Source organism: Mus caroli, chromosome 4, assembly GCF_900094665.2.
Source record: "Mus caroli chromosome 4, CAROLI_EIJ_v1.1, whole genome shotgun sequence".
NCBI lineage: Eukaryota > Metazoa > Chordata > Mammalia > Rodentia > Muridae > Mus > Mus caroli.
The window spans coordinates 144,371,065-144,396,900 of NC_034573.1; the positions used below are offsets into that span (position 1 = coordinate 144,371,065).

Sequence of the window (25,836 nt, forward strand, 5' to 3'; positions counted from 1 at the left end):
ACTAGTAACGGAGAGCAGGCTTCCTTCAGCCCTTCCCAGAGCTGCCTCATGGCTGTGGGCCTGCTTGCCCTCCTCAGAGCCCTGTGCCAGCGAGTGGCCCTGTCCTCTCACCCCTGTGTGCAACTCTCCTCCCCAAACACGTGTTAATTACCTTACCACGCTGTAATCTCTCCCTGCAGTCCATTAATTAAGGGGTCACAATCCCAGAGCATGTTTACCCAATAAGCTTTCTTTTTTAATTATCCTAATTGCTCCGAGACTGACAAAGACGCTGCCCTTCTTCCCAGTGGATTAGCAGATGACAAACGGGCGCTTCCACACGACCCACGGGACATGATGCTCTCCGAGCTCTAACCTGCAGCCTAGGAGGCAAGTGCTGGGTAGCTTATCCGGGGGCTGCATGCATGTGCTCATGTCTATGTCGAAACACGGTATCACACGGCTTGAGGATTCCCAGGGTCAGGACCCACTCTTGTCTCTAGCTTGTCCTTCGAAAGTAGATCAGAACAATAGCTGCCAGAGTCACACTTCTGCCTTGGCCCAGAGTCTGCCTCACCATCCATCACACTGGGCTGAGTGAAGCTCCCCATGGCTGGACCAATCTCCAATCTTCAGTCTCTGACACAGTTACCCATTGATCCCATAGTGTTTTATAAATAAAGACCCTTCTCACTGTAAGTAAAGGACTCAGTGCCCTAAGGATAGCAGCTTCAGCTCCTTCCCATCACGAGCAGCTCAGAGGAGGGTAACTGAATGTGGCACCAGAGGAGGACAGACTGCACAGTGCTATCTGACACAGATCAGGCCCTTCAAGCCTGATCAGGCAGAGCCAGAGGCAATAAGAGTCACTCTGTGCAACACCCACCAAGAGAGCAGGAAGCAGGACTCAAGCAGGACTCAAGCAGGTCCTTGCACACCCATGCTCACGCAGTCACACGTTAGTCACAGCAACATGAATGAACAGAGAGGCCAGGTGTGGAGCCTGCCTGGCACATCGACCACCTGCACAGGTCACAGTACACATGCGCAGACCTTGAACACGTGGAGGTGAGGGAATGAAAACATGTATCATTTTGTATCATTTTGTTCCTACACAAAGACCACAGTGGGCAAATCCAGAGTCTGACTACAGATGCACCGTGGTGAGAGCCAGAGGAAGGAGAGCAGTAGAAGAGCAGTGGGTGTTATCATGAGCAGGTGCAGCAGCGGCTCTGCTGGGTTCCTGAAAGCATCCTGATGGAGAGCATGCAACACGATGGACATGCTGGGTGCTGCTCTCCCTAAAAGTCAGGTGTGGCCGAGCATACCCACAATCCCAGTACTGGGGACGTGGACCTGGACGCAGCTGCGAGGCTTGCTGGCTAGTTAGTTTAGGTGAACAGTCCAGTTCCAGGCATCTTGAAGGTTGGAGAGACGGCTCATGGGTTAACAGTACTTGCTGGTTTTGCAGAGGACCTAAGCTAGGTTTCCAGCATCTAAATGGCTTACAACGTTCCATGGCTTTAGTTTCAGGGCATCCAGTGCCCTCTTTTGGCTTCTGAGGGTAACATGTGGTGCACATACACACATACAGACAAGACACATACACACACACACAATCCTTAAAAAATAAGGTGGAAAAAGGTAAAGAAGACACCTAGCATTGACTTCTGACTTCTACATGCATAGTCACGCACACGCATGCACATGTACCCAGACACACATGAACACACACCAAATATAGAAAGGTGCCAGCCAGGTTTCCAGGTGCCCCCATCCCAGTCCCTCATAGCAGGTGTGCACAGCAGTGCCTGGTATCAGGAAACCCAGACTCATTCCACACATGGTGAAGGAAGGCTTTGGAAATGCAGGACACTGACCACTGTGCAGCATTCTAGTCCCCGAACTGTGCTGTGCACACAGCCCTCCCTGGGTCTCTCGGGGTTGGTAATTAATTCACGTCTGCTGAGGTAAGCACCAGATGCCCCAGGGAACACGAGGCTCCCACTCGGTTGTTCTTGCTGGATTAGGCATACATGGCCACCTCTACCCGCTCTCCTGGCGCCTGGCTGTGCCAGGCAGCCCCGCCAGCTCCATGGAAGTTTACGTCTCTTTAATAAAGATTAAGATGTCAGAGGGCCAGCGTTGCACAAAATCCTACTTTTATTAAGTTCTCATTACCAACCCAGGAGCGAGGCCCATCCCTGAACTTCCGAAGCGGCGTGGTTTCTCGAGAACATGGTTATTAACTATGCATTCACGGTGGCCACAGCTAGGATGGTTCTTGCTGAGTAAGCGATTGGGCTGCACGACACCCTGGCTGGACTCAAAACAATGGGGACTTAATGAAAAGAGTGACCCCATGGCCTCGCCCAGGATGGCGGGCATCCCTGAGAGGGGGGCTGGGCTTCATAGGGTACCAGCTGCTGACCTTGGTCTTGACGAAGCCGGTCCCAGGGCTCCAGCAGGTGCTGCCCACACACAAGGCCCTAGCTGCCCTCTGTGTTATTCACAGGATCTCACCATCGTCTCCCTGACACACTTTAGCTCCCATGCTCAACTCCCCTAGATGAGTAGGATAGTCCGCAGTGAGAGTCTCTCCTGCTGGGCCAGCAGCACTGCCCATTTTCAGGGTGACTCCTCATCACCTCAAGCATCTGTGTGCCAGGGTTCTGGCACCAGCCTCCTCACAGTGACCCAGCTTTCTTCTTCACCAGGACTTACCCCCCCTTTTCCCTACTGTGTCCTCCATAGTGAACCTGGCAGGAAGTCTCCTCCCCCAGAGAACCATCCACCTCTCCCCTGCACTCCATTAGCCATTAGCTGTGCCCAATGCAACCCCAGTTCCTTCTCTGCCCACACCGTGTACACACGTTGCTAAGACCCCACTCCGTGCTCACCAGGCTTCTGTCCCCCACAAGGTCAATAAACCAGTCATCCAGGGACCTAAAGGACACATCTTCCTCTGCCCCCGACTTCAGGTATCACTTGTGCTGAGTCTCCTGCTGCAGCCTCCCCTGCCTGACAGATTGATGCTGTCTGTGTGGGTGGGAAAGAAGGGCTATCCTCGGACACTGTTACAAGCCACTTTATATTCTCTGGAGACAGCCTGGACTTCTCTCTGAGAAGACAGCCAATGTCTCCATCTCCCCCTTCCCCGTTCACACCTCTCCCTGAGGTGTCGCAGCCTGAAAACACCTCCTTGTCATTCACACATGGGCCATCCTGGGCTCTCATTCTACAAACATAGTTTCGGTCATCAACTAATAATGTTTCACTTCGGGGCTCCCCCCCCCTTTCTTCCCACAGATGCACAAGTGATTCATACTCAATAGAAACCACACTTCCGATCTTGAGTTCAAGTCTCTTCTCAGAGATGGTCTGTGGTCCTTGGGGCCCCACCCTCTCACCTTACGCTAGTCAGAATTCCTGGCTTGGTCCCCGAGGACATGGGGAAGATTCTCACGCTGCAGAGTATCACACTGCTAAACAGCAGTGTGTTAGGGCAGGAAGACGACACTATATACATCCCATTGAGAGCATGGTCACCTGATGATGGACTTACTTCATGTTAACCCCACCCTGAGACAAGGAGCCACTGCCTGATGCAACCCCTGCACGCCCGACACACATCTATATCATCATCATCATCATCACCACCACCACCATCATCATCATCCTCACACCCACCATCCCCAATCTTTGTCTCACTACATGCTATAAACCTGTGCTATTTTACCCATGCTCCATCTGTAAGCTCGTCTTCCTGTCCCATTCTGGATTAAGAGCTATCGGTTTAAAAAGGAGGCAAATTGGGGAACTACCCTTTCTATATAGCACCAGGCCAGAGAAATGGAGTCACAAAACAATCACTGCCAAAAGACAAGGAAGAATGGAGACGGGGGTGGGGTGGGGTGTACACCCCGGGAGGGACCGGTCAGGAACACGGGGTTCCTTGGCGTGTGGTCCCTGAACAGCCCAGGAGGTGGGCTGTTGCTGCCAGGCCAAAGCTTGCTGGGTCCTCTCTGGGCACAGTGGGTACTGGAGAGCCTGCGTCCACCGGATAAATGGCTTTATTTTCTTTTTGCATTGGGGACAGGATGCCTCTCTGTACCTGGCTAACCTTGAGAGAGTGAATGCACCCGTCCACACGGGCTTTCTCATGCGGACACAAAGAGGAACTATAGCCACTGCCCTGGAGAGCAGCAGTGAGCCCCCTGGATCTCCTGAGATGAGGACCGAGAACAAGCAGGTTGGTCTCTGCCATCACCATCTCAAAGCGTGATAGCCAGTAGAAAGGCTCAGCCTTGCCCTCCTGAAACCACTGCACAGAGTCTCAGCTGCCTTGCCTGCCACCCCCAGCAGCAGACCGTCTCGTCTCCTTCAGGCCTGCTCTGTCCCTCCTCAGGTAATCTGAACAGGCAGGGACATGGTCTCCCGTGGGAGCTGCACATGGACAGCCACGGGACAGAGGTGCTCCACGCCCCCAGCCCTTCTCCACCCCAGGCAGCCGCCAATCCTGCTCCCTCCGAGGTCTAATTTGATGTTTCCTTCCACCTTTCCAGTTCCCTCTCTCTCCTGCCTCTGCACGGCTTGTCCAAAACAGAAGTACAAAAGGAGGAAAGCTATTCAAAACCCCTCCTCCTCGGTTTATTTTTGTAGCACTCTGGGGTGCCCACGCTTCAGATTCTCTTCCGATAATTATCTGCCCTTTCAGGGCCTTAGGAACCCAGAGTCCCCAGTTTGAAGGGCTAGAAGGAAGCCCTGGCCTGGCCATGGCATGCTGGACCTTCTAAGTAAATGCCGCAAACACAGGAGCTCACCCCTTCCCTCCTCATCCCGAGTCTTGTGAAGTAGATTGTGTAGCCTTTGAGCCCCCCACCCCGCCACTAGTCTGTGATGAACGCTATGCCAGACTCTGTCTAGGTGATAATTTTCCGTCCCCAACAACGCAAACATTTCTGAGGCTAATCCTCCAAGACTCAGCCATTGCTCAGAAATAGCAGAGCTGAGGCTCCAACATAAAATAATAGTCTTGCTTTTTATGACTTCATTTATCAAAGCACACTGGAGCAACATCTTGCTAACCGGGTGAGAAGAAGCTGTTGTTTGCCGGGTGTAGCAGGCTGATGGACGTGGGTGTCAGGTGGATAACGAATCCTGTTAGCATACAAAGAGGCTGAGGCAGAGAGATGGTATCCGTCAGAGGAAAAGGGAGTATTAAATAAGAAAATGGCACATCATGCTGAATCTGTTAAATTAAGAGCTACACTTCCTCGTACCAAAACCGATTTGTTAGCCTTGCAGTTTCTCCTTGTGTATGGCAGAAAAAAAAGGGGGAGCTGCCTGTGACTAGGCCGGGCCTCCTGGCTCACCGGTGCTCAGAGGCACAGCTCAGCCCGTCTGCATGTGGGGCATTCCTGCCTGGAAAGCTCAGGGCAGGGCCAGCAAGATGGCTCAGCATGGAAAGGTGATTATTGCTAAGCCTGACAACCTAAGTTGGATCCCCAGGATCCACACAGTGGAAGGAGGGAGAATGGACTCCTGAAGTCCTCTCTCCTCCCCCAACACTTGTAGTCATGGAACACACATGGTTGTGAGTACACACACCACACAGGCACCACATACACATATACACATACACACACATATATACACATGCACACACATACACACGAATGTAATTTTTAAAATTAAGAGATTACAGTAGACACAGACCATTATAGAAAGGCACGCTGGCCAAAGCGCAGCAAGGGCTGACTGTGGGGTTGGCCCAGTCAACACATCAACAACACAGCTCTACACCATAGTAGCTAAGGCTCAGGAAACATCACAGCAGCAGGCAGGAGGATTGCAAGAGCCAAAGGATCAGGACTGTGGACTAGGAGATAGTTTTCTATATATGACAGGGAAGCTGAACCCAGGGCACTTCAAAAATATGGTTGCCTAAACAAGACAGAAAAAAGGCAACATTAAATTGCCATGGCATGGGGCTCACCTCTAGGAGAATTACAGACAATTAATGGCTCTGGAGAGGGAGAACCCACTGTCTCCAGGGATGAACCCCATGATAGGTTAGCAAATCCCAAGAGGTCAGCCCTAAAGACAACACTAAATGACCTTATCAGGTTGTATTTATCAACATAAGCACATTAATATGTAACAATTACCACTAGAGAAGAAGAAGCCATGTATTTGCAACACAGGAAGGTCATGAGAAGAGTTGGATGAAGGACACAGAGAGAATGTATGAAAGTCTCAAAACACCAATAAATTGCAAAAATTTTTAAAATGGGGGGAGTCAAAATATTAAAAATTAAAAATAGCACAGAGCAGACAGCACAGGAGGGTCTTGGAATGTTTCCCTGAGTGCCATGGGGTATGACAGAGAACAGAAGAGAGCAGGGTCCTACGTGCGTGTGACTGGGTTCTCAAGACCCTGACTCCAGGAGTCAGAGACTTGGCAAATCAGCACCCCGGACAGCTCCCCGCTCCCCACAGTAGGTGCTTAGCAGATGCTTGCTTGTTCAATGGGTGAAGGGAGCAAAGTTGGATTCTGGTAGGCTGGGGGATTCCAAAATTCAAGAAGTCCCTACTAGAGCCTGTCGGGAGGAGGAGCAGTCACACCACAGTGGCAGCCTTGAAAACTCAGCAACTTTACAAAGTGCTACAAAGTTTTATTTCTCAGAAACCCAGCGTGGCTCCTCAGAATGTCGCTCTGGAACTTTCTGGCTACAGGATGGGAGGCAAAGAGCTCGGTGGGACATGGCTATTGAGACTGACTGTCCTATTCCCGTATACGCATAGGAATGTCCTATACCTCTGCCCAAGGTGTCTCCATCCAGCCCCAGCTGGCAGAATGTCACCCAATATCTATGCCAGTGGGACTGATGGCCCCATTTGAAGGCAAGACACAAAAAATTTTTGAACTCAAAAGCCAAGCCTGACGACCATCACCACCAGGGCTAAGTATGCTATGCCTGTCATGAGTCGCACCGCCGTGGCTGGCAGCGTGTGACCCACTTCAGGTGTTCTAATGTATCAGTGATTGCAGTCCACCTCATGCAGTTACCACTTAAAACAATCCTCATGATGTCACCAGGAAGCGGCCCGACATTGTGCATATTTCCTTCTAGCCTCCTTGTGTGTGCACCTCTGTGTGTGCTTCACACATAGGAATAATGCGCCACCTTCTCGTGATCAGCATATGTGCATATATACATGTGGAGGATGGCAGTTAACAGCAGGAATCTTTCTAACCATTTCAGCATCCCGGAGTTAACCGATTGGCTAGCCAGTGGGCTCTGGGGATCCTCCTGTCTCTACCTACCCAGTTCTGGGATCATGGCACATGTTGCTACACCTGACTTTTTAAATGGCTCTGAGCTTAGGTCTTCATGCTTGCACATTAAGAACCTTACTGATTGAGCCACTTCCCCAGCTCTTAAAACTTTTAAAAAGAAAATAAAGACTTCCCCCTCCCCCTTTTTTAAAACAAGTTTTGGTTTATGGAAACATGAGACCACTTACAGAGCTGCACATGGCTCTGCTCCAGCTTGGACCAGAGCTTTCCTGACAGTTAACACCCCATCCTTGTTAGGGCTTCAGTCATACCTGTCACAGTTAATAATAAGCCAATGCTTATATACTGTAACTGATCAATGTTGATACATTGATACATTGTAACTGACCAGAATTCAGTCTTACATTCTGGCTAATTCTCAGTAAAACCTTCTGTGGGTTTGAACATTTGGACACTACCTGGTATCTCTTGTCATAGTCCTAACCAACATATGTACCCTGCCCCGTCCCCTCTGATCATTCTGCCCCTTTTTTCATTAAGCCTATTATGACAGATATAGATCCTGCTGATGCTCATCTGCAGATGGCGGCTTCACCCACAGGTCCACATGCATTTAAGATTTCTACTTGTTCTTCTTGGTTTTGTGGGTTGAGCTGGAAACCCAATCTTTGATGTCAAGTTGTCTAGATAATACTTTGGGGGCACTGGACACTGGGTTGATTTGATTTGCATACTCTGCTATGTAACCATTAGTCAGTGACAACCAGCCAGGAGCTAGCTACCCTGGATTTCTTCTTCCCCAGCTCCAGGCATGTTCTCTCCCAGCAAAAGGCCCTGAGACACCTGTGAAGATTCACTTCACATGTCCTGAAGAGTCACAGCTCCGAGGAAGCCCAGAGTCTCAACCTGAGGATAAGGCAGTCACATCCACAGGGTGGCTTGAGTCCAGCAGGGAGAGATACGGCCACGGCAGTGGGAAGGGTAGCTGTGTGCTCCTCATTCTTTCTGTCTCTGCACTTAAAATTTACTTTATTTTGGCTTCATTCTAAACACACCCAGATGGATGACACTGACCTAACCTATGACCTGCAAGCTAGACAGATGTCAGCCTAGACACAAGCTCCTTCAGGAAGCCCACTGCCCCATCCATTTTGTGGCATAAATCTGAGAGGCAGAGCTCACTTACCACATGTCCTGCTGGCTAATGCTAATGTGGATAGAGTGGTCATATGCCCTCTCTGTGCCCCAACACAGAGGTGAGCCTGTTTACCTCTTCCTCTCCACCCCCAAAGCCTCAGGGTCATATACCCCAGACAGGTGACAATAGATAGTCACATCATACTGGACCCAGCCATCAGAGGAGAGTCATGCTCTGCTGGGCCATGAACATCATGGCTTGTCTGCTTTAGTGAGCGAGGGAGACTAGTTCAAGTCACTGGTTCCTAGAATGCTTTGTCTTCTAGCCTGATCATAGCAAGAACTTACCGATACACCTACTTTCAATGATTCAAGTTCACTCTGCCTTGCCAGGTCCTGAACTCAGCTGGGCCTACAGTGCACAGCTACTCTAACTCTGAGAATAGAAGGGCCCAGATCAGCCTCCCACCGTGCCTGCAGAGCATGGTGGAGCCATATGGGACCACTGAGCACACACTTGAGTCCTTGCTACAATCTGGCTCCTGGCTAGCATCTGACAGTGTCCCACTGGGTCCTGTCTTACCGTCTCCCTCCTCTCCTGTTCGGTAAATGTCTGCAGGGTGACAGCAAACATGTCACAAGGCTAGCACTCTGTAAATGGCCACAAGTGTAGATGAGCCACAGATGGAGCTTGTGTAGCACCTGCCTCACAGTGCTTTGGGGTCAGGGAGGCAGGTGGAACCTATCCTGTTTGCCTGTCTGCCTGTTTGTCTGTCTGTCTTCACACTGTTTTCCTGCCCCTACTGTGGCCCAGGAAAAGCATAGATGTGCTCTACAAGGTAGAACTTGGACCTTGGGACAGCTGTGGCAGCTGCGCAGGGGATCCTCAGAACAAGGATGAATGCAGAAGCCAAAGCTACCCTGTAAGACACCAGTTCTCAACCTGGGGGTCATGACCCCTTCAGGTTGTATCAGATAGCCTGCATGCCAGATATTTACATTAAAATCCTTAACAGCAGCAAAATTACAGTTAAAAAGTAACCACAAGATAACTTTATGGTTGGGGGGGGTCACCACAGCATGAGGAACTAACTGTATTACAGGGCCGCAGCCTTGGGAAGGTTGAGATCGGCTGCCCTAGAGGAAATCAGCAAGCAGAGGCACTTTTGGGATGTCAGTGGGCTGGCTCATGCCTTCTCCCAGGACTGGGCAGCCCTTACCCACGGCTACCCTCCCTGAACCCAGGGCAGGTGTCCTCTCTAACAGAAGGTTCTGGAAGTGAAGGGATGAGATGGCTTTCCACTATGGCCTGCCTTCTCCAGAGACCTCCCACCAACAAGACAGCTGTTGTCCAGGGAAGCTTCCCACCTCTGAAATTCCGGGTCCCACCCAAATCCTACCTGGAGGCAAAGCATTAAGAGGCTCTGCCCTCAACACACAGATACAGGAGGACAAGGCTTCTGATGCTCTCCATGGACCCCAGAAGCTGTCTGTGAGGCCTAGGAAGCTTAGTCGGCACCACAAGGAGGAAACAGACTCAACATTTGTATCCTGTTGTGAGACATTCCTCCAGGGATGCAGCCCTGTCAGATATCAGGACACTGACAAGATGATCCGCTACAGGTAAGTGTTCATGGTATCTGTGGTGCTCTAGCTGAGAAACATCAACCATTGATGCCTGGGGAACACGATACCTCTGTCTGTCCAGTACTCAGAATGTCTTCACATCATGCATGCTGATGACAGGAACAACAGACAGGTGTCTGAAGGGATGAAGGCCAGGGCTGACCCTCCCCATCGAGGCCTAAGACTCTAGACTTGGCTGAGTCTGGTACTGTGTGTTTAGGGCAGAAGAGCCCAATGAGAATCTCCAGCCAATATATATTTCTCTGCTAATAGTGCAGCACAATTTAATTAACTCAGTATTGCACACACCTGAAGATTATGGACCGACTTTATTGACGCTTCCATCTGGCTCCTATAAAGCCAGTAATGCATCCAATAAATCCTGCTTAGATCCGGGTGTGGGAGAAGCCATGCCACTCGGCTGTCTTTCCCAGTACTCTCTCAAAAGGGCTGCCTGGGTGACAGTGACAGGGCCTGAGAACCCTCACAAGGGTCACCTGTATGCACACAGATGCAGGTCTGCTGTGAGGCTGGACAGCCGGTCACTGTGAACTCGGTTCTGCAGATGGATCTCCGCCCTGGAGACAGATGATGCCTCCTGAGTTCAGCCAACCCCCCTGCCCTTCTTCTCTCACCTCTATGGAGAAGCTGCCATGGTCCCTGTCGCCCAGCCTGTCCACTCCAGAGCAGTGCCAGCTGCTCCCTCCAGACCCAACTCACTCCCCAGGCTTTGAAGTACACTGGGCCTGTATGATGGACTGTTTTAAGAGGGGGGCAATGTGGTCACTATTTCAAAGTTCGAAGCCAAGGGCTTTGAAGCAAGAGTGGGGTTCCTGGGTGGGGAATGAGCTGAAGGATAATGTCTCCTTCTCTAGGCCTCCAGAGAAAGGGGCCAGTCTCTCTGCTGACAGTTTCTGAGGCCGGAGAAGAGTCCCCAGGGGACACTTGGTCTCCCATTCCCTAATAAAAACCCAGGGAGGGTAGGCTCGGGCAGCTTTCCCACTACTTGGCACCTCTCCTGACCTCCTCTGGGACCTTTACCTAGAGACTTCCCCACAGACCCTTCATGGGTGCCACAAAGGTTTCTGAGAAGGCAAAACCTGACATTTCTCACAGAAAGGTAGAAATAAACACAGTCCCCCCTTGCCTGCCCCAAGCCCTGTGTACCTCCAGTTGGTTGAGTACTGTCTCAGCTTCATCCAACATGCAGGGCCCTGGAGACAACACCCACAGGAGCAGGTAATAAATTACCTCCAGGAAATTAATTAGCTGCACTTCTGCCCACCTAATCTGATGGTTCGAGCTGATTTAAGGGAGCCTCTGGTGGGGGTGGGGGCAATCAACATCACCTCGGCTGAGGAGGTACGTTTATACAGTCATCACCAAGCTCAGGGCTGCTCATAACTCACCAGGGCTACACTAACGGGTCATTAGTCACCCTTATCGTCTTGCAAAGGGGCCACAGTTCGAGGCCCTGCCCTAAGAAGCTAGTTCAAGTGCCGCAAAGGGATAAGGTCAGAGTCCAACTGGGGCCCCCAAGCTGTCCCGATGGGGGTGGCTAGAGCTTCCGCCGCAGCCCTTCCCCCAGACCGCTTTCTGCCTATCTCCGGACTGAATCCTAGAAGGGGCCTCTCAAGCCAGACATAGGCTGGTTTCAAAGAGTCACTGAGGGTCCCAAGGCCAGTGGCCTGGGCCCCTCGGGAGAGGGACCCTTGGAGGCAGTGCTTCCCGACTTTCTGCTGTCTTGGCGCAGTGTAACACCTCCTCACTTTGCAGCCTTTGATTCAGCAAAATCAAGGATGCAAACTTCTTAGGAGTACTTAGTTTCCATGGCAACTGAAGCTGACCTCAACATTATTGTTCTCAAGAGGGGACTGACTTTGCTATATGCTCATTCACTGAATTAATGGACTCCCAGTTCTTTTATCAGCAACCCCAGAACAATGGAAAGAGAGACATGTCCTCAAAGGGCTTTCAACCACTGTCCAGCCTTTTGTCCCTGGCTTACTGCAACGAGGCAAGTCTATTCAGCCCGAGATTATCAAAATCAACTCGGGGCTGTCTCCGGGGCAGCCAAACACACTTTGATTTCATAAAGACATAACTGATCCCACATGCAAATTAATAATTTCGATCGCAGCGTTTGCTGTGTTAGTTGTGTTTTTGTTTTGTTTTGTTTTGGTTTGGTTTGGTTTGGTTTTTTTTTTTTTTTTTTTTTTTTGGGGGGGTTTTTTTTTTTTGAGGGGCTTTTTTTTTTAAAATAAAGAGAGTATGTAGGGAAAAAAAACTGCAGTATAGTTATGCGTCTTGATGGGTTGCCAGCTGGCTGGTAAGGGCAGGAGAAGAAGAGGTTTCTAAGCTCACCTCAGTGAAAGCCTTTAGTGTAACCCAGGATGGCCAAGCTATGGGTGGTGGTGCAGAGCCTTCCTTCCGGTTCCAATAATACCAGCCAGATCCTGACCTGCAGGTCAGAGCCTTGTTGCAGAGCCCCAGTGTGTGTTTCTGCCCACCACCTCACCCTCCAGCTACATAGGAACAATATGAACCAATCCCTGCCTCCCTGTGAAGAAACAGTCTGCAGAGGAAAAGTGCTTGCTCCGTTGTGGCCCTGTTTATATCTCGGGATGTGTGACATCCAAACAATCGCTGCACAAAAGCCACTTGGTAGCCGCCCGGCTGTCCAGGCTGCCTCTCCCTCAGCAGGCTGAGTTCACACCCCTGGCTCCAGTCATCCTTCGTGAACCATGAGGCCTCTGGGGTTCCGGTCACCAGAGGTGTCTCATCCACAACCAGAATATGGGAAAAAGGTCCCCGAGCCCAGTGGGAGAGGCTAGGGGTCTAACACCCAAATAACCATTTCACAGATTTTCGTAAACATCAATCAATCATCCTGTTTGAACCACTCGAGGGCTATCAGGCGGCTTTTATGACCTGTAGCATTTTGTACGAAATAATAACTGGAAGAGATTTATGGACCCGGTGCTGACCCTCTCGATTTATTTTTTACTCTTTCCATGCCTCCCACCATGGACTAGGAATGCTGGCTGGGCCTTTTCCAGGCCCTGAGTCCCAGTCTGAAGGGTACAAATCCCTGATTTCTTTATTTGGGGGCGGGGAGCAGAGAGGGAGCAGAGAGAGGGAGGAAAGGTGGAAATAAAAACGCAGGAGAAAAGGGTCACTTCCTTTCATTTGTGTTTTCTCCCCAGTCGCCCTGTATTAACACCTCCTTCCTTTGCAAGACGCTGAAAGAAAACAAGATAAAGTGGACAAAGGGAAAGGCCGTGGGGCTCTGTGTTTCCCTTTTCATATCATTGAGGAGATTGAATCAAAATTCCTTCGGCTGATACCATCTCCCCGGGTGGACTACACTCTTGTTAACGGATAAATTCAAACCCTCCAGAAAGTCAAAGAATAAATTTAAGCCTTTGCCAAATGTCTATCCTATTGGATTTTGATAAGGCGGCCATTGAGCCTTAATAATGTCTTCCATCCATTTTCTGCGAGCCCTTAACACGGCTCTTTATTCGTCCCCAAAGCCTCTTCTCCCGGCCTTTTTATTACGGGCTCCGTCGTGCTCTCCAGGGAGCCGGGCGGCCGAGTGATGGATGGACAGCTCGCTAGATTATCTCCCGCAGATGTTTGCTCTCCAGGAGCCCCCGGGCTTCCCTCTAAGTAAACAGACTAAATAGAGTTGCTAGCAGAGGGGCAGCCCCAAAGGTCTTGGGTTCCAGTGTGGGAAGAGGCATGGCTGGATCCAACCATAGTCAAAGTGACTTCTGGAGAAGCTCAGGTGACATGCCCCGAGGGCACAGAGGACAGAAGCAGAGATGGCACCGGGCTTTGGGCACTGGAAGTTTGGAACACGGGCACAGAGGCTGAGGGCCTGAGGCCCCGATGTTGGGGACAATGGGGCCCACAGGAATGCTGAGAGTAAGAAACAGAAGGATTAATGGGAGTGAACAGGAGACCAGGTCCAGGGAGGGACAAAGGGGAGCAGAATGGAGAAAGGAGACAGACTAGGCCAGCCGGAGCTTCACTCAGTGCAGGCTAGTCGTCTTGGATGTGAACCCTGACACAGCTGATTCATGTGTAGCCTGTGATCCATGTGTAGCCTGTGGTCCATGTGTAGCCTGTGGTCCATGTGTAGCCTGTGGTCCATGTGTAGCCTGTGGTCCATGTGTAGCCTGTGGTCCATNCTGTGGTCCATGTGTAGCCTGTGGTCCATGTGTAGCCTGTGGTCCATGTGTAGCCTGTGGTCCATGTGTAGCCTGTGGTCCATGTGTAGCCTGTGATCCATGTGTAGCCTGTCTGGTCCTGAGCTCCTTCTCCTGTAAATTCTGAATAAATTAAGAAGAGTACAGTGCCTCTGTGGTAACCTCTCCTCTAATGCTCAAATCTACCACGTTTCACAGAAGCTGACAGACGGCAGGAAATAGATGGAGCCCAGAGAAGGCCACTGACCAGCCCAAGGTCACACAGCCTCCACATGCCTCTTTGCCCCACGATCCCCTACCATATCTTTAATACCAGTGTGCACGTCTTCCTTCAGGTGACCCAAACTACAAAATTAGACAGCAGGAACTTGATGGCTTCATCGTGGGTGTGTTGTGACCTCAGCAAGGAAAAGGCACGAGTATACACCAACCACAGCTTTGAGGGACAAACTGCTGGTGAAGCAGACATTTCCAGCTAGATGAAAGTTCAGAGGCACCTGTGACCCCTCTGCTACTAACTTGGAACTCCCATCTCCAGGTCAGTCCCCTCGTCGGCCACCACTCAGTTCCAGGCCTCAGAGTAGGTTTTAATTCCCCTCCTGTGACCCTGGGGAAGCAGACGACGCCCAAATGCTGTGGATGCCTGACACGGTCCTGTTCAGCAGCTTCTAGTGTGCTGCAGCAGCTCCTCGGCCTCTAACCCCCTCAGAGAAACAGCCTCTAACCTCCTCTAGTAGGGCAGAAGGGGGAGGAGGGCTGGGCTGGGCTGAGTTGTGAGAAGCCTGCTGGGATGCAGCCAGCCAGTCAGCCTGGTTCTCTCCATGCTCTGGTTCTCTCCATGCTGACCCACAGATGCTCTGAGACAGACTCTCACTCAGCCTGGCCTGCAGCTTCAAAGGCATCACAGGACCTGCAATTGAGGTAGCCCTGTGACTCAAGCTTCCAGTGGGTCGGTCTCTGGCTGTAGAGTACTTAAAATGTGAGCGGTTCTCAGAATAACCTGAGACCAGGCTAGACAGGGCCCCATGGGAACCACTTTTTATAGAGGGGGTGGGAAAAAGAGTTCAAATCACACACAGCACAGCCACCTTCCACCCCAGAGCAAGATGAGAGTGTCCAGGCTCATCCCATCCCCTGTTTCCACTCAAGAGCAGAGCATCCAGCACCTTTCTTTCTCAGCCCTTTACATTTGAACTAGACCTCTGACCTCCTGCCTTAACCTTTCTACCCAGGCTGGATGGGTCCTCAAGACCCCGCCTTTGCCCAAGGTGGTCTCGGTGAATGCCACACTCCCCAGCTCTGTCTGTGGCATGGAGTGGACCGTGCTTCACGACTCCACAATTCTTGAGTTAAGGAATTCTGTTTCAGCCCCTACCCTGCTCCTTTCAGAAAACACAAATTTATCCAAAGAGGCAAAGAGGGAAGTGGGGATCTGATCCTTGGTACAGGTAAAAGGTAGAGGGAAGAGATGGAGGAAGGAAAGGGAGAAAGGGCCACTGTCAGAACTTTCCCCCCAAAATGCTGCCGAGGTTTGCCTGGGAGGACAGGTCCCAACCCTGGCAGAGAGTTCTGCCCACATGCCTAGCCTACTACACATTGAGCTTGTCTGCTCACTTGAGTGGCAGGGACCCTCAAGTGCAAGATGAATAACACGGTGGACAGTGTGTTGCTGATGCAGGAGCATACTCAGCAGCCCGAGCTAAGACTCCCACCACTTCCAGGTAGGGATGTGTATAAACGGAGCTCTGTGTCCGCTTTTGTTCCTAGGCGTCTTGATGGGAAGATCCTGAACACAGCATAAGATGCTTGTCTGAGCACATGCACATGAGTGTCTTCCTGTGCACATGCGCATTGCATGTAGCACCTGGTGAGTGAGCTCAGGGAGGCTCTAAAGCTGAGCATCTCCTTGCTACTACACAGACTACAGTGTAAACTCTCAGGTATGCTTGCACCTTTGCCTATGTCCTTGGGACATCTGGGTCCTTCCCTCTGCAGAGCTCTCTCTCTCTCTCTGTGTGTGTGTGTGTGTGTGTCTGTGGGTCTCTCAGAGCCATATCTGTCAACCAGCGCTATGATCCATCACTATACAGAAAGGTGTAGACAATACCCAGTTGATGCCTTTTCTCTTGCCTAATGGTTTGCTTACTTAAAGTGACGCTGGAGCCCTCTTTGGGAGTTAAGAGCACCACACAAGGATCTGTTGAATCCGTGCCCCCAACCCCGGTATTCTTTTCATGTGAGTATCCACTGAAGATAGTTAAATAAACACAACCTGCCTTTATTTGGTTTCCATGTGTCTGCATAATAGCCTGTAGCCATTCTCACGGGCATTGGGTTCTCCTCTGTTCTCAAGAGCTGGGTGTGCTCGGTGAGGTGACACTCCCTTGGTCACATCGTGAAAATGAGGGTCTCCCCTAACAGCATCCATATAGTGTGTGTGTGTGTGCGCGCATGCGATAACACTCTGCTCTTGGACTGTGTCTGTCCCCTGTAATTCAGAAAAACGGAGACTACACAGTCGTCCCACCAGGAAGTGCATGAAAGTGGGGTGAAGGCAGTGAGGTTGTGTTTGCCTACCTTTTTGATGCAGCTCTCCTGGGATGACACCTCTGTATCCGTCAGCATCTGCTGCAAAGCAATTGGAAAGGGCAGTTAGTGACTTGACAGGCATTGCCTTCAAGCTTCAGAGGGCTCTGAACCATGGGCAGATCAATGTCCCTGCCAGGACAAAGGCAAGATCTCATGGAAAACTTTTTAGTTTGTGATAACATATCCTGAAGCAACATGAGGGAGGAAAGGGCTAACCTACAATTATAGGTAGACCAGGTTAGCCCTTTCCTCCCTCACGTGGCAGACTCATATAGCTAGTCACATCACATCCACCATGAAAAGCAAAGTGAATTTGTGTGTCCTTGATCATCTGCTTAATGCCCTTATGCTAAACGGAAGTCCTCCATTTGCCTGGGTCTGTGGTGTTGCCCTGTTGAGAACCCATGGTCTATGTGTCAGACCCCCACCTCACAGACTGAGGTCTAGCATCGCAGCATCTCAGGGCAGGCCACCTGTGATTGCATCAAGCAGGGAGCTCAGACCTTGAAAGGGTCAGCAGACCGAGCTCTGCCAGAAACCCAAGCAGAGCCATGTGTAGAAATGGCTCTGCTCCGGGCTGCCCAGCCCTAAAGGGTGAGTTAGGCTTCAGGCATGGCCCTGACCTCCTGGGATTCCAGTTTGGCTTAGGAGGCAGAGCTCGGGGGTGGGGGTGGAAAATGAGTTCTGCTCTGCTTTAGGAGACAGCAGATACAGAGGGGACAACACAGGACTCCATCTGAGTCTGAGACAGCAGAATGTCACTGCTCTGTAATGACATGACATGCGCTGGGGAGGAAGAAGGTTTGTTGTGGTATATATGAGCACCTCTTCGCTTTGGTGCCGAGCATCATGAAGGTGCCTGGTGGACCTCTGAACACCCTCCCTATCCAGCTGTGAGTAGCATAGAGCCTCACAGACACATCTGGCAGAAGAGGAGGGAGACCCCCCAGCATTGGATCCAGAGCCTCCCTTAGAGCTTTCCTCCGCTAGTGTCTGCACATCTGTGGCATCTTACTCCACATATCCTCTCAGAAAGCTGCCAGCCCCGCTCCAGAGGGCTGGCATGTCAGTGACCAGATGTGAAGTGCCGAAGCTAAGCAGACTGGCGACAAACAACAAAGGAGTGGTAGAGAACGGACTTTCTTTTCCCCTTCTGGGCTGGAAGCACATAGACTCATGTTCGTAAATTATAATGTCACTTCCATGAAAATAGGAGCCAAGATGGAAAACCATACTTGAAAAATACAATGAGGAGTGGTGTCAGGCCTGAGGGCTTTCCTTCCCTCCCTTCACACTTCCCTGAGGTGCCCATGTGTGCCTGTGCAGGCCGGACAGGGAACCAAAGTGTAGCGTGCCAAACAGGCTCTGCCTGGGCTCAGCTGTAATAACAAGAGGTCATATTCTAAATGTTGGGAAATTCTAACCCATTGGGAATTTTATGATGTTTCTTTTAATAAATCCTGAAAGTGTGGTTTGGAAAGTGACTCTAAGCAAGACTGAAGCAAGGCAAGGTGAACGCCATGCAAGACTCAGGCCTCCAGAGGAGGCTGTCAGGGACCAGTGATGGGCTCTGCTCAGCCTGGCTGGATTCAGCCACAGAAGCCAGTCGGAGCTTAGCTGTGAACCATTGTGCCTATGCACCGCCTATGGTTTCTCGCCTCTCTCAAAGTCAGGGATGTGGGGGGGACCCTATAAGTCTAGACAGGAGGATACATTGAGACTGACCACTGAACCCTACCTAGAAAGGCCCTTTTCCACTCATGCACTGGAGGCAAAGTTTACCCTAGGAGGCCTCTTCCTGCTATCCAAATCTGTACCCTGGATGCTGTTCCCAGCAGTGATGGAGACCTCTTTGTTAAATATATGCAGAATGGTAGTTCTGTGCTGCAGCCCACCCAGGGTAGGGTGAGTGCCATTCCGGTAGGCCATCAGCTCTTTTAGCTTTCAATGGTCTGTCTTCGGCCAGAAGGAGAAAATTAGTAAAGGTTGCCTTACACTGAGAAGGAGAGACACAGGCAGGTAGTGAGGAGCCATAGGGAAGATGCCACTTGTGGAAACTGTGTCCTATCTATACGTTCAATAAGGAGCAGGCACTGTCCCAAACCTAGTGCATATCTCCAAACCCCATTAGCTTACTGAATGGAGATCCCTGTACTGACACAGAGCATGAGGAATCCTGAGATGCCTGTTCTCTTTGCTGGATGCTCTACTGGTCAACTCCTCTGTTAGGATCCTTTCTTAGGGTCCCAAGCTTCAGGGGAACAGATGCGCATGCGCGTGTGCACACACACACACACACACTCACACTTGCTTTCAAAGTCCCTGAGAGTGTGCAGTGTTTGCTGAACCTGTCAGCAGACAGGTCACAGGAGACCATGTGATGTTTTAGGACCAGTCTAAGGAGCTTGCTTGGTGGCATTCCACAGTCACCTTGTACCAACACACCGATGTCAACGCAGTGCTTGACACTGAAGAGGACTGGGATACAGGGTGGGGTATGAGGTGCCTCTGGCTGTTCTGCTACTTCAAGAAAGAGGGGCTGTCTGGATTTACTGGAAGGGATGGGCCACCCCATCTCCAAGGAATCTCTAAGAGTAAGGGGGGTGTTCCTGTCCCAGCTAAGCCTCCTGACAGGAAAACTGCAGCCTGTGTTACTGATAAATGTGGAGCCAAGGCCAGAACTGTGCCTTTGCATAGCTCTGCCTGCTTAGCTCTCTGTGTGCTCAGTCAAGCTTCAGATCCTTGCAAGGGCACCAGCAGCCAACAGGGCTCCCTGGGACGGGCTTATCACCTGCTCGAGATCGCATTCACCATTCCGGAGTATATGGCTGTCTCTGAGGGAACTTTTTTTTTTTTAAAGAGAGATTCCTTCCTTCTAAGAGGAAAAGGCTTGTGTCTGGAGATCTAAGCCTGCTTCACACTGTGCAAGAGTGGCTGATATGCTCAGCAGCTCTAGCAAGACGGCTTGTGCATGGCCGCACAGCCTTCTCCCAACCTGCCTGCCATCCTTGAACTTAGTGGAATAGAAACTGGTTTCCAATGGATGAGTGTGATTACACCAGAGCTAAGAAGTAGCCAAATGAGATAAGATAACCCATTTGCTATGTCGTTGTGGGCTCCTTCACTCCCAGAGGAGTCGGCACAGCCTTGGCAATGGCTCCTACCTACCTTAGAGTTTGCAACCAGATGGAGACACACACAGGGACACATATAACCTAATCCCAAACTCTTCAAGAGTCACCAAGTAAGAGGGAACAAACAGCCTTGTGCTTCCTAGGTCACAGGGCCGGGCTGGCCTTGGGTCAGGGGCTGGGGCTCTGTTCCTTGGCCTCTTCACACATACTTTTGAGTAGATATTTACTGAGCTATGGGGCATACAAGCTTGGACTGAGACACACTGTGATCTGCTAAGGATCAGGAAGTACCACATGGCAGGCTTCTTTAGTCACTGGGGCACGGAGCATCACACCCTCAGAGGAAGCTGGCACCTCATGAGTTTCCAGAGCCCTCCTGCAAGGGAAGGTTTGAGCTGGGATCTGGTTTAATACCAGCCTTGCCAGGTAGAAATATCTTTAATGAGGCCTCCTCACCCGCGGCTGACCTTGGGTGGAGAAACCGCCGGACGCACTCCGGAGCCTCTCAGCCTTGGCTTCCTCCCTGACTGGTCTGCCGTTTACTGAAAACCCTCTTTATGTTGCTAGCTCAGCCTCGGCGTACGCACTGCTGGCTTGCTGATCGCTGGCAGTGGCTGCCCGAGGCTCTCAATGTCTCCCCCGCACCCCAGCAGAAGTATTAGGTGTGTTTTGATTGAACATTTTAGCCAAAAAAACGAGGTTTGACCTGCGGCATTTAGCTTCTCTCTCGGGTACCAGTGCCAGGATTTAGCTAAGTGGGGTTGCTCAAAACATCTTTTTTGACTCTTAAAATAAATACCCTCTGTTCTCCAAGAGGTTGGTGAAGAGTACACACATACATACAGGCATCTCATAGGCTCACAGCTCTGAAACTCTGGCATGTCCCCCAAGGGGGCTGACTTTCTGTTTGGTGTCACAAATGGATCCCAGAAGGCGTCTCTCCCTTCAAAGAATCTGGGAGCAGACTTATTGAGAGGAGGCCAGCGGGGTCCCAACACAAGGCTACTCCAAAGCCAGACAAGCCAGACTGGGAGCATGGTTCCAGCTTGCTTTGCGCAGTTGCCTGGTCTTTGCACATAGCCCATGTCTCTGTAGTCCATATTTCTTCCGTATCTATTTTGAAGTCCTTTCTCTGGATCCAGGGATTTGTCTAAGCCTAGAACTATCAGGAAGCTGACTGTAGGATCTCTTCTGGATGGGGAGAGGGGAACGGTGTTTGTGATAGTATTAAGGGGGCGATGACGGAGATTCCCAGGCATCCTATTCTGGCTCTGAGCCTTGCTTGCTGACTGGAGGAGGCTGTGGGCTCCAGAGCTCAGGGTTGTTAGGAGGACAATATAGGCAGAGATACAGAATGGTGGCTGCTGACCTCCTCTGTCAGCAGCAGCGTTGACCACTTCGGGGGCCCACCCTTACAGCAGGGTTTTCTGCTCATAAGCTAAAGAATGGGACCACATGGGGCTACCTTGATTTAAACCCAGGTAGCTGTTGGAGAGGAATCACCTCGTGCTGTCAGTAGCTGCCTCTTTCTGGATGACAGGACATATACATACATGCATTTTGAGACTAATGGATACTGCTGGTAGAGTCCCTCATTGTCCTGGAACTTACTAACTCTGCTGGGCTGGCTGGTCAGTGAGCTCTGGGTCTTATCCTCTCTCTACCTCCCCAGCATAGGGATTAGAGATATGTACCACCACACATGGATTTCGTTACACGGGAGTTCTGGGAGACTGAACTCAGGTCTTCCTATCTGTGCAGAAAACGCTTCACTGACCACCGAGCTGTCGCCAAAGTCTGGGAGACGAGGTTCTTAAAGAGTAATGTTCACCCTTAATGTTCTTCCCATACCAGCATCTTACAGTCAGGACATTCGTTCTGCCAGCTCTAAGGGGTACAGGAGCCCCATCGAGGGAGACCACAATGACACCAGAAGTTGGTCATCTCCTGGGTTGTCTAACACTTCTCCTTCATGAGAGAGCCCAGGGGTGGCAACAAATAGGCTTGGTCACTGGGAAACAGTCAGGGGGAAAGCAGAGAGGGAAAGCCAAGGAGATGGCCTGAGGGCAGGGAGCATCAGAGTGTGGGCCACATGGGCTCTTCAGGGACAGAGAGGGTGGGTCAGACACATTTGAAGAAAACAGCCATGTGATAGGCTCCCTTCTGATAGGTCCCACACCTGACGCCTGTCCGGATCTCCCTAGGAGAGGGACACTCCCCGTAGCTGGCATGCTGGCCAGTGCTGAACTGGGACACTTCCCGTTGGCAGTTCTAGTGGGAACCCGGAGATGTTCTGAATCCCCAGGCCAGCACTGGCTTCCAGAGCAAAGGATCTGGCCATGTTGACACAAACTCCTGAGCTCTCAGCTGGGAGAGTGGGGTCATATTTATTTATTTATTGTGTTTGAAAAAGAAAAAAAAACAGCTTGGCGGTGTTTGAGCTGCAGAAATGATTTTTTTTTTTAAGAGCAGTAGACACTGTTTTTAGCTTTTATGCCTAAACAGATACTTCTCAGTTCCTACAAGCAAGAGCTGTCTAATGAATGGAGGCTCTCTTCCCTCCTAAGAAAAATATTTACACAGTCTAGCACAGCAGCAGAGGACTTCAGGCAGCAGAGGACCATCCCTGAAATGCAGAGAGGTCTCCACGCTTGTCTGCCTGTCTGCACTCAGCCAGCCCTCTTCTCCTCAGGGGCATCTCCCACCCCCATCCTCCCCTCCGGGGTTGCTTCTGAGAGACCAGTCCCTAGAGAATGCTGACATCATTTTACTTTCTAGAGCCCTCCTATTTGGCCAAAAACCCTGGGTCACTTGGTCTCTAGCTCTGTGTGAGGAGAGGTGGTGATTTTCTCAGAAGTTTCCCGTGAAACCCACTCCCCGTGAAGGGTGTGGTAGAACCCCAATCCCATACCCATCATGACTTGGATGGGCTGTGCCCGGCCCTCTTTCACGGCCTGTTGGGGCCAGTGGGTCTTAGCTGCTTGCCCAACCATTTTCCTTCAGGCACAGGCCTGTCTTGTGCTGCCTGGCCAGCACAGTGGTGCAGACCCAGAACCTGGGCACGGGTTGGCTGCTCTCAGATGATCCAAGAACACTCTGTTCACGGGCAGTTCTGGGTGTGTGATCACACTGTCGGGACACCTCATCCGGAAGAGGCTGCCTAGTGCTTGTGGCTGCCTATTGCAGACGGATCAGATACACGGGTTATAGGGTCTCTGTCTGTCTCGGGCTACTATGCCTTCTTAGCCTTATCTGTGGGCACTCATGGAGTACCTCTGTCTACACTGGCTAGCAGAAAGTGACTTGGAGCCACACCATAACACACCAAACAGTCGCTCCTTCGCTACACTCGGAACATTAACAAGAGAGAAAGCCTTGGGTAAGGGCCAGTGAGTCTGGGTTCCTCTTGACTTAGGGATCCTGAGGTGAGGGTGAGCCGGGATGGAGTGGAGTTGAGAACCAGCAAAGGTGGAACAGAGTAGAGAGCTCTTTCCCACAGAGACAGAGGTGCTGCCTGGCGGGAAGGCCTGGCGTCTTGGCTCAGGGAGCTGGGTTTTACTGAGAGCAAATACAAGTGGACACTGATGGTGTGACAGGTGGCAGAGATGGAGCTGGGACAGACAGATGGTCGAGGCAGGGAGTAAGGAAGGCCTGTAGGGGTGGCGGCTGCGTATCCATGTTGTTCTTGGTTGCCGCTAGCTTCCCTGGTCAGCTCTGAGAGTCAGGTGACTTTCTCATTCACCTTGTGTGTGGTGTGCTAGGGTGCACTTTGTCCCACCTGCCTGACGCCCCACTACTAACAAGAATCTGTCTAGCTTTCCTGGGGCTAGAGATGGAGGCTGTTTAAGAGACAAGAGGGTCACCATCAGACAGTCAGATGGAGGAAAGCCAAGGGTCGGGTTGAGTTGGTTGCTGAGCTGAGGACTTGTGTCACAGGGCTTATGTCATTGCTCTCCTGAGAAGGAAACAGCACACAGAGGCAAAAGAGCCTTCTCACATCTGCACAGCACTTGGGTGGAGTCAGGACAGAGGATGATACTGTGAACCCTGCCGTGAGTCCAGTGAGGGCCCCGAGAGAGGCAGCAAAGGTGGTGGTGATGGGTAGTTCCTCCCCTGAGGGATACTGCAACAAGATGGTGTGGTCTAGCCCTGGCCTATGACCTCAGGTCACCCAGCATCTGCTAGCACAGAGTTTCTATAGAAACATCTCACCCCCCCCCCAAAAAAAAAGGACCAGATGGGAAAGATATCCGCCTCTGCTCCCAGCCACCTAAAGGCTAGCCTATTAACATGTTCCGGCACCATCCTCAGCAGGCCAGAAGGAGGGTCAGGCCTGGGCTGGCCACTCTTTGGGGGGTATGTGCAAGAGTTCTCTCAGACTTCCCAACCCTAAAGCTGTCCTTTTGAAGAGAGGGGCATATGCAGATTGGCCCAATGAAGGGCTTCCTGAGCCTCATTCAGTATACAGCTTTCCAATCAAGGGGTTGGCTCTCCCCTAAGGAGGGGCCACCCTGCAAGGTTGTGATCCCTCCCGACACATGAAGGCAGCCTTTCTGCTCAGCTTCACTTCATAGGTGCTGGTCAGCTTAAGAGTTCCTCAGCACAACAGGCTCTGGAGATCCCAACCCTTCTCTCTGTCCTCCTTGGAGGCTGATAAGAGTCAGGAGGCCTCACAGTCTATGAAGGCACTCCTGGCCACCAAGGGATCTAGATAGAGGCTGTAGCCCAGGAAGGGGAGATTGGTGAGTCTAGCTTGGTAGGTTCTCATGCCCCTCCCCTCCTAGGCAGTGAGCTGAGGACTAGGACTAGAAGGGACCAGAATCAGTAGGAGGTGAGGAGCTAGAGTGAGTGGTGGGCACTTCACCTCAGATGCTACAGAACTGATCAGAGATGCCCTGCCTTCCTATGCTGGACACTTGGCATAGGGTGAGAGATGTCAGTTTCAAATGAGCAGAAAGTTACCTTGACTCTTGATCCTGACTCTTCCGTCTTCACTCTTACCCTACAATTTTCTACCAGCTCCTACCTACCCCAGTGAAGGCTAGCAGAGGTTAGACTGTTCTGGTTGGAGCAGTTGGTCGCCCCACCAGAGGGCAAAGGCAACAGGCAGAGAAGACATCCAGAAGCAGAGACAAGCCAGGCACGAGGCCCCAGAGACACTAAACAGTCATGGGCTAGATCTGTGATACCAGCCACTCCTGGACACTGATGGGGACCATTGGAACCTAAGCCACTGCCAACAGCATTGACGGAAGCAGCCCTACAGGCACCTGATGGGAGCTTCACGGAGTGGAGGCTCCAGTGTGTCAGACATGGCCAGTGGGTACATGGAAACACTCTTCAGCGGCCACCCGACTGGCAGTCTAAAAGCCACACTGGGGGTCCATGCACACAGTGAGCTTGCAGACACCATGTTCTTCACATCCATAACCACATACTCCACCTTGTGCCTCGGTGACCTCCAAAGGCTCATGATGGTTGATGTTCTGTAATAAGAACACTTAATACAACAAGGTCTTCCCTTGCCGCAAAGCACTAACCATTCAGACAGAGGGGCACAAGTGAGTCTGGCAGACATTACACCGGGCCCAGGGTGAACTCAATGATGTGGCATTTATAGGAGGAATCTGAAGTATTCAGACTTGGACAGGAAACGGAAGGTAGCTAGCTGTAAATGTTCTTGCAAGTTCCAAGAGACTAATTTGTGTAAGTAAGGGAAGCTCCGTGCTGTCTGAAACCTTTCTGCACCAGGACAGCCTCCCTGTATCCATCCATCCATCCATCCATCCTTCCCTCCTCCCTCTCCTTCCTCCCCTCTCTCCCTCCTCCCCTCTCTCCCTCCTCCCCTCCCTCC

The 25,836-nt window shown here is 51.2% G+C and overlaps 1 protein-coding gene across 7 annotated transcripts in view; it reads right to left on the reverse strand.

The window, feature by feature from the left end:
* Prdm16 (PR/SET domain 16) overlaps nt 1–25,836 on the reverse strand; it is a 319,454-nt gene that overhangs the window by 142,669 nt on the left and 150,949 nt on the right. For 4 of the 7 annotated variants that reach the window (XM_021159806.2, XM_029476236.1, XM_029476235.1 and 1 more), the window contains exon 3: nt 16,837–16,887. In XM_021159806.2, the coding sequence (XP_021015465.1) occupies nt 16,837–16,887 (51 nt within the window). The remainder of the gene's footprint in view (nt 1–16,836; nt 16,888–25,836) is intronic. The other 3 variants (XM_029476240.1, XM_029476238.1, XM_029476237.1) reach the window with 1 other exon arrangement.